We start from the raw sequence: 13,293 nt of genomic DNA, 5'->3' as shown, positions 1-13,293 counted from the left end.
ATGATAATAAATCGATTTTGATAAAAAAAAAAAAAAAATTAAAGTGAGTATCATATATGATACTCAGGCCCCAGTACAATATTCTTATCAAAACTGTTGATATGTTTTGAATATTATTTTATGTTTTTTTATGTTTTTTGATGTTGATTGTTATTTGTTATTGTTTCATTTTTATTACAAAGTAATAATGAATAAAAATGAAATTTTGCAATGTTTGGATTTATCAGATTGGTCTGAAGATAGTTCAACTGGAGGTATATCTGATAGTGACGAAGATGTCTTATTCGAGGTATAATTGAACATCTATAAATGTTCAAAAAGAATATTATTATTTATTATATTATGTCCTACCATCAAATAGAATTAAAAAAATAAACAAATACAGTACTAAATATGTGACTTATGCTTACCTATAATCAATTTTACTTACCTAGCTATTTATTTTACTGTAGGTACAGAACGATACCATAGAATATAACAACAATGATACTAACAATTTGCATTTGGAATCTAGTGAATTTAGTGATGAGCAAAATATACAAGAAGAATTTTCAGAACCAGTATGGGGAGATATTCCTGATGACTTCAGTTCAAGTATAAAATTTAATCCTGATAATGAACCTGTAGGTATCAACCCTGATATAATTGATACGTTAACTGATGGTGATCCATTTGATTTTTATACATTATTTTTGGATGAAGAAGTTTTAAATTTACTTGTGGTAGAAACAAATAGATATGCTATGTCATTATTAACTTCAAATATCAGTCCACATTCTCGTTTAAAAAAATGGGAGGAAGTAACAATTGATGAAATAAAAACATTTCTTGGGATTGTATTGTGGATGGGGCTTGTTCGCGCCGGCGGTAGCGTCGTAATAGCCCGTCCACTTCCTTTGAGTCGCTATAACATATATACACACAAACACAAGTCGATCGGTGTGTGAACGTTGCGTACAAGTATTGCTGTACCGGGCGCACGAGCTATAATTGTATCGTTCCCGGCGCGATCATTTTGGTCATACAATGTTCACGTCCCTTCACGTACACGGGCGTGGATTTTGCAGGACCGTTAATCATCCGAAGCGGAATCAGGGGTCGATCAGGAACAAAGGCGTGGGTATCAATATTCGTGTGTTTTTCTACAAGAGCGGTTCATATAGAAGCAGTCGAGGACTTAACGAGCAAGGCTTTTATAGCGGCCTTAAGACGATTTGTTGCTAGACGAGGCAAACCCGCAGAACTGTGGAGCGATAACGGAACAAACTTCGTTGGAGCGAACAAGGAGTTGACCAAATATACTCAACATCTTGGCAGTCAGCTAGCAAATGAAGGGATCACCTGGCGCTTCAATCCCCCATCAGCCCCTCATTTTGGAGGGCTGTGGGAAGCAGCAGTTAAGAGCGCTAAACACCACTTGGCTAGGACTACTGGAGAGGCAAAGCTAACTCTAAGTGAGCTCAGTACACTGCTATGTCAAATTGAAGCCTGCCTCAATTTCCGACCATTGACACCTATGAGCAGCGATCCTAACGACTTCACCTCACTTACCCCAGCGCACTTCTTACTCGGTGCACCTGTAACGTCGTTCCCAGAACCTGATTTAAATGGCGAAGAACCACATGCAATGCGACGTTGGAAATTTGTACAACATCTTCTTCAAACTTTCTGGAAGCGATGGCACATGGAGTACCTACCCCAACTACAGGTCCGTGGAAAGTGGACATCAGGAAGCTCCAACCTAGCCATAGACGATTTAGTAATTGTCAAAGAAGACAACCTACCGCCCTTTAAGTGGCACTTAGCACGCGTTATAGAACTACATCTAGGTTGTGACGGTAACGTAAGGGTTGTGTCCGTACGTAACTCTTCCGGTAAAACAATGCGCCGTCCAGTCGCAAAACTTTGCAAGCTCCCAATCGATGCAGAGGAGGCTGTTGAAAAATAGATTTCTCAACGGGGGGGAGAATGTTCGCGCCGGCGGTAGCGTCGTAATAGTCCGTCCACACCGACCGATCACACACACACACACACACCGCAAGTTTTGTATTTATTATTTTTATGTCAATTGTGTCGTCCGTGAATTATTATGTAATAGATAAATGTAGATAATGAATTATGTAATGCAGCCGCCGACGGCTCGCTGTGTGGAAGCTTTAACACGGCCGCCGGAATCGTCAGTCTATCCCGTTACGCCAACGCCGAAATTACGCTAATCGCCGGCATTTTATTAGATACATTTTTGGCTCGAATAGCCAACAATATTATTATACTCTTTGTAGGCGCGAATCGCCGCCAGTGTCTTTTTATTATTATTGTAATAATTCATTGTGTATTATAGGCGCGAATCGCCACAAATATTATTATACTTTTTGTAGGCGCGAATCGCCGTCAGTGTCTGTTATTATTATTGTAATAATTCATTGTTTATATAGGCGCGAATCGCCACAAATATTATATAGTTAGCATCGGCTCTAATAGCCGTTTGCATATTTTATTATTTTGTTGGCATATACCGCAACGCTAATCGTCGGGTTATTTTAAACAGTATCATATTATAACTGTACTTAGTTATTGCTATTTAAATTATTGTCTGGCTTGAATAGCCAGTGAATTTATATTATTATTGTTGTGTGTTTATTATAAAACTATTATACAGGCAAGGGTAGCAGCTGGCCAGCCGTGCACCGTCCAAATTGTGAGTTATTATTTATTATTTATTATTATATCCTGTTGGGCCAGAAGGGCCACAATATTATTAGTCATATTTATACCTTTATGTTGCTGTGATTTTTTTTATATTCCTTGTGTCCACAAATAATTATTTATTTTGTGTACAATACAACAACCATTTTTACCAGCAACCGTGTTATCCATTATTAAATAGAGTTACCTTTCTGTCATTATTTTATAAGCTTACACACTATCACATCTACACACTCACACACCCACCACACTCTAGCACTCTCTGGTCTTGCACGGCGAACCCGTCCACTTCCTTTGAGTCGCTATAACATATATACACACAAACACAAGTCGATCGGTGTGTGAACGTTGCGTACAAGTATTGCTGTACCGGGCGCACGAGCTATAATTGTATCGTTCCCGGCGCGATCATTTTGGTGACCTCGACGTGATTATCATATTATCTAAGAGTCACGCGTAACAAGTATTATCGTCGTTATATATGTCATAATTATAATTGCCGATTTATAACGTTTCGTACGCGATTATATTATATCAAGAATAGCAATATTTGAATGAAATAAGCTGAGTATTTGTGTTTTATTATATAAATGTCACAAAGAATTACTAATGCAAATCAATATCGGTTTAGAGTTATCAATTACTGTTACATATATCTTGATTCGCTTAATTAATTGAGATTCGCGATATATTACTGTATATTCGTTCCTTATTAATTCGTCGTAAATTCGTAAGTTTATCGGATCAAGATCGCATTATTGTCATTATGGTTCTCGATGAGGATAATGAGAAACAGATGATCTTATTAAGAAAAAAACGTGGAGTGGTGAAGGCCTCATTAACACGACTTCGTAATTTTGTAAAGGAATTTGATCACAATGAACAGTCAATCTCTCTCCTCGAGTTTCGTCAAGAAGAATTACCTAATATAAATAAAAAATTTGACGCAGTTCAATGTGAGATTGAGTTAATTACGGAAGAACCAGAGAAGGAAGAAGAAGAACGAGCATTATTTGAAAGGAACTACTTCGAAACAAGATCTCAAATGCAAGAAATCATCAACACCCGGAGCTCTTCAAGTACGGTAGGGCCAAATACATCGTTTGGATCGTCAAGTAATACAAACCGGGTTAGATTGGCACCTATACCTTTGCCCACATTTAACGGTGACATTGAAAACTGGGAGGCCTTTTATGATGTTTTTAGCGCGTTGGTTCACAATGATGAAGGGCTTACGTCAGTACAAAAATTATATTATTTAAGATCCTGTTTGAGTGGTCCAGCTTTAGATATCGTTAGTTCAATCCCGATGGTCGACGGAAATTATGAGGTGTTTACCGAACGGCTGAAGCAGAGATATGACAACAGAAGCCTCGTGATACAGACGCACATAAGAGCGCTTCTTGATGCACCTCGTGTAGATACCGCTACCATAGAAGCGTTACAATTACTACATTCACACATTGGAAGTCATGTAGCTGCGCTTAAGGCCTTAGGCCAACCAATAGAGCAGTGGGACGCATGGCTAGTTACCATTATTCTAAGGTGTCTTGACAAGAATACGGCACATGAGTGGCAGCTTCGACAAGAGGACTCGCAATTACCCAAGTACATAGACATAGAAAGGTTTTTAGCCAGAAGATGTATTGCATTTGAAAATTCAAACTCGGAAATACAGTCACGATCTCATAGTCAACCAATGGCAACAGGCCAACACCAATTAACTAGTAAACAAAGAAAGTCGGAGAAAACTACCAAAATGGCATTTTTAGTCACTGGAAGGGGTCAGACCACAAAATGTCCATGCTGTACCGGGTTGCATAGGATATATGCGTGTGACAAGTTTAAGGACTTGAGTATAAATGATCGTCTAAATATTATACGAGACACTCATTTATGTTTTAATTGTTTGTCCGCGTATCATACAACGAAAACATGCAAGTCAAACGGTTCATGTGGAGAGTGTGGGTTGAAGCATAATACTCTACTACATTTCTCAAAAAGTGTATCCGATGACCAGAAGGTTAGCAATACAAGTGAAGGAGAATCATCTGCAACTGGTGCGTTATCAGCTACCTTATGGTCATCAGGGAACCGTTATGCATTTTTAGCTACAGCACAAGTGATCGTCAAAAATACAAATGGAATGCAGTTCATATGTCGTGCCGTGTTAGACAGCGGCGCTCAAGTGAATTTTATATCTAAAAGGTTACAAAACGTACTTAAACTATCAGGAGAAAGGGTTGCATTGCCAGTGAGTGGAATCGGTTCAAGCAGAACACAATCGACTACAAGGGTAGACATCAAGGTTTGTTCCCGAGTATCACCATTCCAAGCTAACATATCATGTTACGTGTTACCATCAATTGTCAACACATTATCATCAAGTACAAGACCCTCAGACGGCTGGGGAATCAAAAAAAATATACTCTCACAGTTAGCTGACCCTCAGTTCGACCAAGCAGGTACCATCGATATGTTAATGGGTGCAGGAATATTTTTTGAGTTGTTAGAGTCAGAAAGGATTCCGCTTCAAACTGGTAATCTCACATTACAATCCACAAAATTAGGCTGGGTTATGACCGGAGAGTTTAACGTTAATTGCTTAGTGAGTATTGGAGCGTCATTAGAAGACGAATGGCGAACAATGAAAACAGATCAAGGATTGTTCGGTAGGTTATCCAAGGCCAATAAGCGTCATGTAGAAGAACAGGAAACGGTACGACATTTCGAAAAAACTGCCACCAGGAGAGCTGATGGTCGGTTTGTGCTCCGTCTACCTGTAAAACCAGAAGTTAGCCAACTAGGCGATAGCATATCTATGGCCATGTCACGCTTCATTAGCGTTGAAAGAAGATTATCACGAGATGAACAACTACGTACCGAGTATGTAAAATTCATGACACAATATTTAGAAATGGGTCACATGGAGGAAGTAATTGAAAACGAAATTCCAACATCAAGGCAATTTTACTTACCACACCACGCAGTGGTCAAAACGGCCAGTCTAACTACAAAGGTACGAGTAGTTTTCGACGCATCAGCTAAGAGCTCATCAGGACTATCTTTAAACGATGTCCTAATGTGTGGCCCGAGTATCCAAGAAGAATTGTTTTCGATCTTATGTCGGTTTAGAAGTCATCAGTTCGTTATCACTGCGGACGTAGAAAAAATGTTTCGACAGGTAGAGGTTGCAGAAGAAGACCGAAACTTGCAGCGTATCGTCTGGAGGTCAAACCCTAGTGAAGCGTTACGGACTTATAGACTGGGAAGAGTTGCATACGGTACAACTTCTGCTTCATTCATGACCACAAAATGTCTGTCAGTCCTATCAGAAGAATTCAACAGTCAGTTTCCCAATGCAGCTAAGGCAGTACGAACAGATTTCTACATGGATGACCTCCTGTCTGGTGCACAAACTGAGGAAGAGTGTTTACGTCTACAGAGGAATATTACTAGGATATTGAATTCAGCAAAAATGCCATTACGAAAATGGTGTTCAAACTCGCAGTCAGTACTCGAACATATCGACAACAAAAATGATGATGAGTTATTAGTGTTAGATTTGGGTGAAAATGACGTAATTAAATCGTTAGGCCTATGTTGGAAGCCAGTGGTAGACGTCTTTCAGTTCAACGTAGCGATTTCTGACAAGAACAGAGAAGCAACTAAGCGTAGTCTCCTGTCCGCTCTAAACAGTATATTTGACCCACTAGGATTCCTTGCTCCAGTGTTGGTAAAAGGAAAAATTTTTCTGCAGCAACTATGGCTCGTTAAAGCAGATTGGGATAGTTCATTGTCTGTTGAAATAAAACAAAAATGGTACAATTACTGGTCAGACCTCAGTACGCTTAAAACACTGGAAATTCCAAGAAAGGCAGTCGCATGTGCAGGATTAAGGACCGAGTTTCACGGCTTTTGTGATGCATCAGAAAATGCCTATGGTGCATGTATTTATGTACGGTGTAAACTGCCAAGCGGAGTATGGCAATCACGATTATTGTGCGCATCTACTCGGGTCGCCCCTCTCAAGGGAGCTACAATCCCTAGATTAGAATTGGGAGGAGCCCTAGTACTGGCTCAGTTAGCAATGAAGGTAGCCAAGTCATGGAAGGTTGACATACATAAATTTTACCTGTGGACCGATTCAACTATAGTGTTGGGATGGTTGAATAGCCAATCTAGTCGCTTGAAAACTTATGTGTCAAACCGTGTTGCACAGATTTTAGATATTACCAATACTGAGCAATGGTACTATGTGAGGACTTATGATAATCCAGCAGATGTGTTATCGAGGGGTGTGAAGGCGCAAGACTTGAAAGGCATCGAGTTGTGGTGGAGTGGACCAAAATGGCTATCTCATGAGCAAAATGGTTGGCGATTCGAACGAGTATCACTGCCAACTGGAGAAGAATTACCTGAGCAGAAAACCGTACGTTTCGTTCTTTTAACAGTGCCGTTACCAATGCGACTTGTTGATTCATGCTCAAACTGGCAACGCCTACGTCGAGCAACTGCGTGGATTCTGCGGTTCATTGAATTCATAAAAACTAAACGCACCCCACAACTAGTACGCTATCTGACAGTTAAAGAGTTAATGGTTGCTGAACAGAGACTGATAACTTATGCTCAAAGGGAGGCCTTTCCGGAGGAGCATGAAGCATTAGCAAAAAATAAGGACATTCCTGGTCGAAGCAAGTTAAGGTCATTGAACATCGGTCTAAGGTATGGTATGATAGTAGTGGGTGGTCGTCTTGACAATGCCAATCTTTCACAAGACCAAAGACAACCAATAATTCTTCCATACAATCACAGAATTACACAGTTGATATTCTTAGATTATCACATGAAATTATTGCATTGTGGTCCTCAGTTATTATTAGCGGAAATCAGGCAGAGGTATTGGCCGCTGTCTGGTAGACTATTAGCGCGCTCAACAGCTCGAAGGTGCGTGAAGTGTGTACGGAGCAAACCGACCTTTCAAATTCCAATAATGGCGCCATTACCAAAGGAAAGAGTACAATGTTCACGTCCCTTCACGTACACGGGCGTGGATTTTGCAGGACCGTTAATCATCCGAAGCGGAATCAGGGGTCGATCAGGAACAAAGGCGTGGGTATCAATATTCGTGTGTTTTTCTACAAGAGCGGTTCATATAGAAGCAGTCGAGGACTTAACGAGCAAGGCTTTTATAGCGGCCTTAAGACGATTTGTTGCTAGACGAGGCAAACCCGCAGAACTGTGGAGCGATAACGGAACAAACTTCGTTGGAGCGAACAAGGAGTTGACCAAATATACTCAACATCTTGGCAGTCAGCTAGCAAATGAAGGGATCACCTGGCGCTTCAATCCCCCATCAGCCCCTCATTTTGGAGGGCTGTGGGAAGCAGCAGTTAAGAGCGCTAAACACCACTTGGCTAGGACTACTGGAGAGGCAAAGCTAACTCTAAGTGAGCTCAGTACACTGCTATGTCAAATTGAAGCCTGCCTCAATTTCCGACCATTGACACCTATGAGCAGCGATCCTAACGACTTCACCTCACTTACCCCAGCGCACTTCTTACTCGGTGCACCTGTAACGTCGTTCCCAGAACCTGATTTAAATGGCGAAGAACCACATGCAATGCGACGTTGGAAATTTGTACAACATCTTCTTCAAACTTTCTGGAAGCGATGGCACATGGAGTACCTACCCCAACTACAGGTCCGTGGAAAGTGGACATCAGGAAGCTCCAACCTAGCCATAGACGATTTAGTAATTGTCAAAGAAGACAACCTACCGCCCTTTAAGTGGCACTTAGCACGCGTTATAGAACTACATCTAGGTTGTGACGGTAACGTAAGGGTTGTGTCCGTACGTAACTCTTCCGGTAAAACAATGCGCCGTCCAGTCGCAAAACTTTGCAAGCTCCCAATCGATGCAGAGGAGGCTGTTGAAAAATAGATTTCTCAACGGGGGGGAGAATGTTCGCGCCGGCGGTAGCGTCGTAATAGTCCGTCCACACCGACCGATCACACACACACACACACACCGCAAGTTTTGTATTTATTATTTTTATGTCAATTGTGTCGTCCGTGAATTATTATGTAATAGATAAATGTAGATAATGAATTATGTAATGCAGCCGCCGACGGCTCGCTGTGTGGAAGCTTTAACACGGCCGCCGGAATCGTCAGTCTATCCCGTTACGCCAACGCCGAAATTACGCTAATCGCCGGCATTTTATTAGATACATTTTTGGCTCGAATAGCCAACAATATTATTATACTCTTTGTAGGCGCGAATCGCCGCCAGTGTCTTTTTATTATTATTGTAATAATTCATTGTGTATTATAGGCGCGAATCGCCACAAATATTATTATACTTTTTGTAGGCGCGAATCGCCGTCAGTGTCTGTTATTATTATTGTAATAATTCATTGTTTATATAGGCGCGAATCGCCACAAATATTATATAGTTAGCATCGGCTCTAATAGCCGTTTGCATATTTTATTATTTTGTTGGCATATACCGCAACGCTAATCGTCGGGTTATTTTAAACAGTATCATATTATAACTGTACTTAGTTATTGCTATTTAAATTATTGTCTGGCTTGAATAGCCAGTGAATTTATATTATTATTGTTGTGTGTTTATTATAAAACTATTATACAGGCAAGGGTAGCAGCTGGCCAGCCGTGCACCGTCCAAATTGTGAGTTATTATTTATTATTTATTATTATATCCTGTTGGGCCAGAAGGGCCACAATATTATTAGTCATATTTATACCTTTATGTTGCTGTGATTTTTTTTATATTCCTTGTGTCCACAAATAATTATTTATTTTGTGTACAATACAACAACCATTTTTACCAGCAACCGTGTTATCCATTATTAAATAGAGTTACCTTTCTGTCATTATTTTATAAGCTTACACACTATCACATCTACACACTCACACACCCACCACACTCTAGCACTCTCTGGTCTTGCACGGCGAACCCGTCCACTTCCTTTGAGTCGCTATAACATATATACACACAAACACAAGTCGATCGGTGTGTGAACGTTGCGTACAAGTATTGCTGTACCGGGCGCACGAGCTATAATTGTATCGTTCCCGGCGCGATCAGGGCTAAGTCTACAACCAACCCTAGCTTCATACTGGACAAAAGATACTTTATATGCTTCAAATATACCTGATTTCATGAAAAGAAAAAGATTTGAACTGATATTGAGAACTTTTCATTGCTGCAATAATAATATGTGTCCTCCTGGTGACCGTTTATACAAAATAAAAGGATTACTTGATATGCTTATGGCTAAATATAAATTTGCATGTACCCCAAAAGAGTCGATGTGTATTGATGAATCTATAGTACCTTTCGTCGGCAGACTTTCTTTTAAACAATACATTCAAAATAAGCGCCACAGATATGGCATTAAAATATTTAAGTTATGCATTAATAATTTTTACACAGTTGGTTTTAAAATATATGCAGGCAAGGAAGCTGATAAAGTACAAAGAGTATCAACAAAAGTTGTGTTAGGCTGAAGACTACCTTGACATGGGCAGGACTATGTATACTGATAATTGGTACAGTAGTTACGATTTGGCAATTGAACTATTGAATAGGAAGACTCATTTGGTAGGTACCCTTCGTTCAAACCGTAAGAACAATCCAAAAAAAGTGATACAGAAAAAAGTTAAAAAAAGGAGATTATATGGCTAAACAGTGTAATAGAGGTGTCACTGTACTAAAATGGAAAGATAAACGTGATGTGTTGGTAATTTCAACAAAACACAAGGCTTCAATGGTATCCTTTATTAATAATTATGGTAAAGAGATACAAAAACCTAATATTATTTTAGACTATAATAAAGGAAAATCACTTGTTGACGTATGCGATCTAAGAAATTCATACCACAATCCACTTAGACGGACTCTAAAGTGGTATAAGAAAATAGCTTTTGAACTTCTTTTAAACACATCTGTGCTCAATGCTTTATCTTTATATGAAGAAGTTACTAAAAAAAAATGTAACGTAACTTCATTTCGAGAACACTTGGTACGATGTTTAGTTAAAAAAAATGATATTCTTCACATACCTACAGAACAACCAAAGCACCAATTAGAGGAAACAAAGTTTAGAGGACGTTGTTCCGAATGTTATAAAGAAATGGTTCTCCAAGGTGGACGCAAACATGCACAGCTTGTTACTAGGCAAATCAGAACAAAATGTTTGGGTTGTAACAAATTCTTTTGTATGCCATATATCTTTAATACACATTGTGTGATTAAGAAAAAGTAGGTTATTATTTTTACAAAGTTGTTATATACTTTTTTATACAAAATATAACACTTGATTTTCAAAATAACATTTAAAGAATACTAAGGAAGTATAATATTTTATTTTACATTGTTCTTATATTTATAAAGTTGTTATATATTTTTTTATACAAAATATAACACTTGATTTTCCAGATAACATATTTTAAAAAATACTAAGGAGGTATATTTTATGTTAAATTATTATTATATTATTTACAATGTTGTCATTTTTTTTTCATAAAAAGTATAATACTTTATTTTGAAATATTATATTATAAAGAATACTAAGGAAGTATAATATTTTATTTTACAGTGTTCTTATATTTATAAAGTTGTTATATATTTTTTTATACAAAATATAACACTTGATTTTCCAGATAACATATTTTAAAAAATACTAAGGAGGTATAATATTTTATTTTACATTGTTCTTATATTTATAAAGTTGTCATTTTTTTTTCATAAAAAGTATAATACTTTATTTTGAAATATTATATTATAAAGAATACTAAGGAAGTATAATATTTTATTTTACATTGTTCTTATATTTATAAAGTTGTTATATATTTTTTTATACAAAATATAACACTTGATTTTCCAGATAACATATTTTAAAAAATACTAAGGAGGTATATTTTATGTTAAATTATTATTATATTATTTACAGTGTTGTCATTTTTATTTTCATAAAAAGTATAATACTTTATTTTGAAATATTATATTATAAAGAATACTAAGGAAGTATATTTTATATTATTATGTTTGCAATGTTGTTATATATTGTTTCTAAATAAATATAACACTTGTTATAAATTTATAATAGATTGTGCATTTTGTTTGAGTTATACAAAATCCCAAATAAAAAATAAATTACAATATATAGTTTCCTTTTTAATATGCATTACTAATTATTTTGAATTCTGATGGTTAGGTAATAGGTTACAATGTTAGAACATGAATTTTAATAATTTTAATAAGTCATATTTTTATAAATAGAGTAAAAATAGTAAAAATAACATTTTTAGACCGCCCATAAAACCAATTTGTAGCAAAATCTATGAATTTTTTGATGCACAAATTGAATTGAGAATCACAGTTGATACTCAGTTGGCAGTTCATGAATTAAATGTGTGCATATATGATACTCAAGGCAAGGGTGGCAAATATTGGTGAGAAGCATATTTGATACTCAAGGCGATTGTGGCAAATTGACAATAAAATATTAGGGCGACTTGGATAAGTAGACTGAGAATCATAATTGATACTCAAGGCGTTCGTGGCAAGATCAGTGAAATTTGAAAGGCAGTTAACTTGTTCTTTTTTTACTGTTAAAAATAAGAAAGACCACCTTTTTTATGTCTTTCAATATGTTTTGATAACGGTTCATGATAATGTGACACTAGATTAACTAAATTTAAAAACTTTCCACTTCGGTTTGATGTTCCCACACTAGAAATAATTTCATTAGATCCTCGAAATGCTCTTCCGTCCATTGCTAGATGCATTATAATGTCTATAATTGCCAATAAAACGGATTTCCAGTGATCTTCTTCTTTTCTTATAGAATTTTGCAAATCTGTATCTATACCCTCGCAGTGATTCAATGCCATTTCCAATGAAGTCCAAGAACACACATTTTTTTTTTGTATTGGTGAATTTTCATGTAATGGAATTTTTTCGGTAACTTTTTTCCAATTTGTTAAGCCAGTGTATGCTAATTTTGATATGTTGGATGAGTTTTCTATTTTAGTAAACAATTTACAAGGTACACAAAAAAGTGCATTTTTATATGAAGAATAGCTGAGCCATGTTCTTTTTAATTTTTTTCCATTCATAAGTATCTTATAAAACCAGTCAGACTTAACATTTCTACCGTCTCTTTCCGAATTACTAAAATCATGAATTTCGGAATAATTGTACCTCATTTTCACTAAATATGTCCTTTGTGTATCTGTAATATTTAAGGCCATGTACCAAGATCAGTAAAATGTATGTTTATGGTGTCTACTTTATCGCAATTAGTTCTGTTCCTGTCTATAGCTGAATAATAGTCCTCATCACTAGTCGATACCGTTTTTGTTTCAAATAATTTATTATGTAAAATCTCTGTTGAAATAACTTTATGTTTAATTTTTTCTTTGGGTATAATAATTGTATTTAATATTGATGGACTTGTATCAGAATTTGAAGGAACCACTTCTATAAATTAAAGGTAAATTAAAAAAGGTATTTTTGTGATGGTCTTTGGTTAGTTTATACGATTTAAGCTTATA

General features: G+C 36.9%; 3 protein-coding genes across 3 annotated transcripts; 2 read left to right on the top strand and 1 right to left on the bottom strand.

Moving 5' to 3' along the window:
• The first annotated feature begins 187 nt into the window (after positions 1-187).
• On the top strand, positions 188-1,948 carry LOC132932789 (uncharacterized). The gene is made up of 3 exons (XM_060999152.1): positions 188-289; positions 453-663; positions 1,068-1,948. Exons 1-3 carry the CDS (start codon positions 188-190, stop codon positions 1,946-1,948), a joined length of 1,194 nt encoding a protein of 397 aa, XP_060855135.1.
• Positions 1,949-3,472: 1,524 nt separating this feature from the next.
• On the top strand, positions 3,473-8,650 carry LOC132932788 (uncharacterized). The gene has a single exon (XM_060999151.1). The coding sequence runs from the start codon at positions 3,473-3,475 to the stop codon at positions 8,648-8,650; it is 5,178 nt and encodes a 1,725-aa protein (XP_060855134.1).
• A 3,698-nt stretch (positions 8,651-12,348) lies between these two features.
• On the bottom strand, positions 12,349-12,945 carry LOC132932787 (zinc finger MYM-type protein 5-like). The gene has a single exon (XM_060999150.1). It carries the CDS (start codon positions 12,943-12,945, stop codon positions 12,349-12,351), a length of 597 nt encoding a protein of 198 aa, XP_060855133.1.
• Positions 12,946-13,293: the final 348 nt, after the last annotated feature.

The sequence above is a fragment of the Metopolophium dirhodum genome, chromosome 1 (genome assembly GCF_019925205.1).
Source record: "Metopolophium dirhodum isolate CAU chromosome 1, ASM1992520v1, whole genome shotgun sequence".
NCBI classification, from domain to species: Eukaryota; Metazoa; Arthropoda; class Insecta; order Hemiptera; family Aphididae; genus Metopolophium; species Metopolophium dirhodum.
Note: the sequence above shows the minus strand (reverse complement) of the source record. Positions and strands in the feature narration are given on the sequence as shown.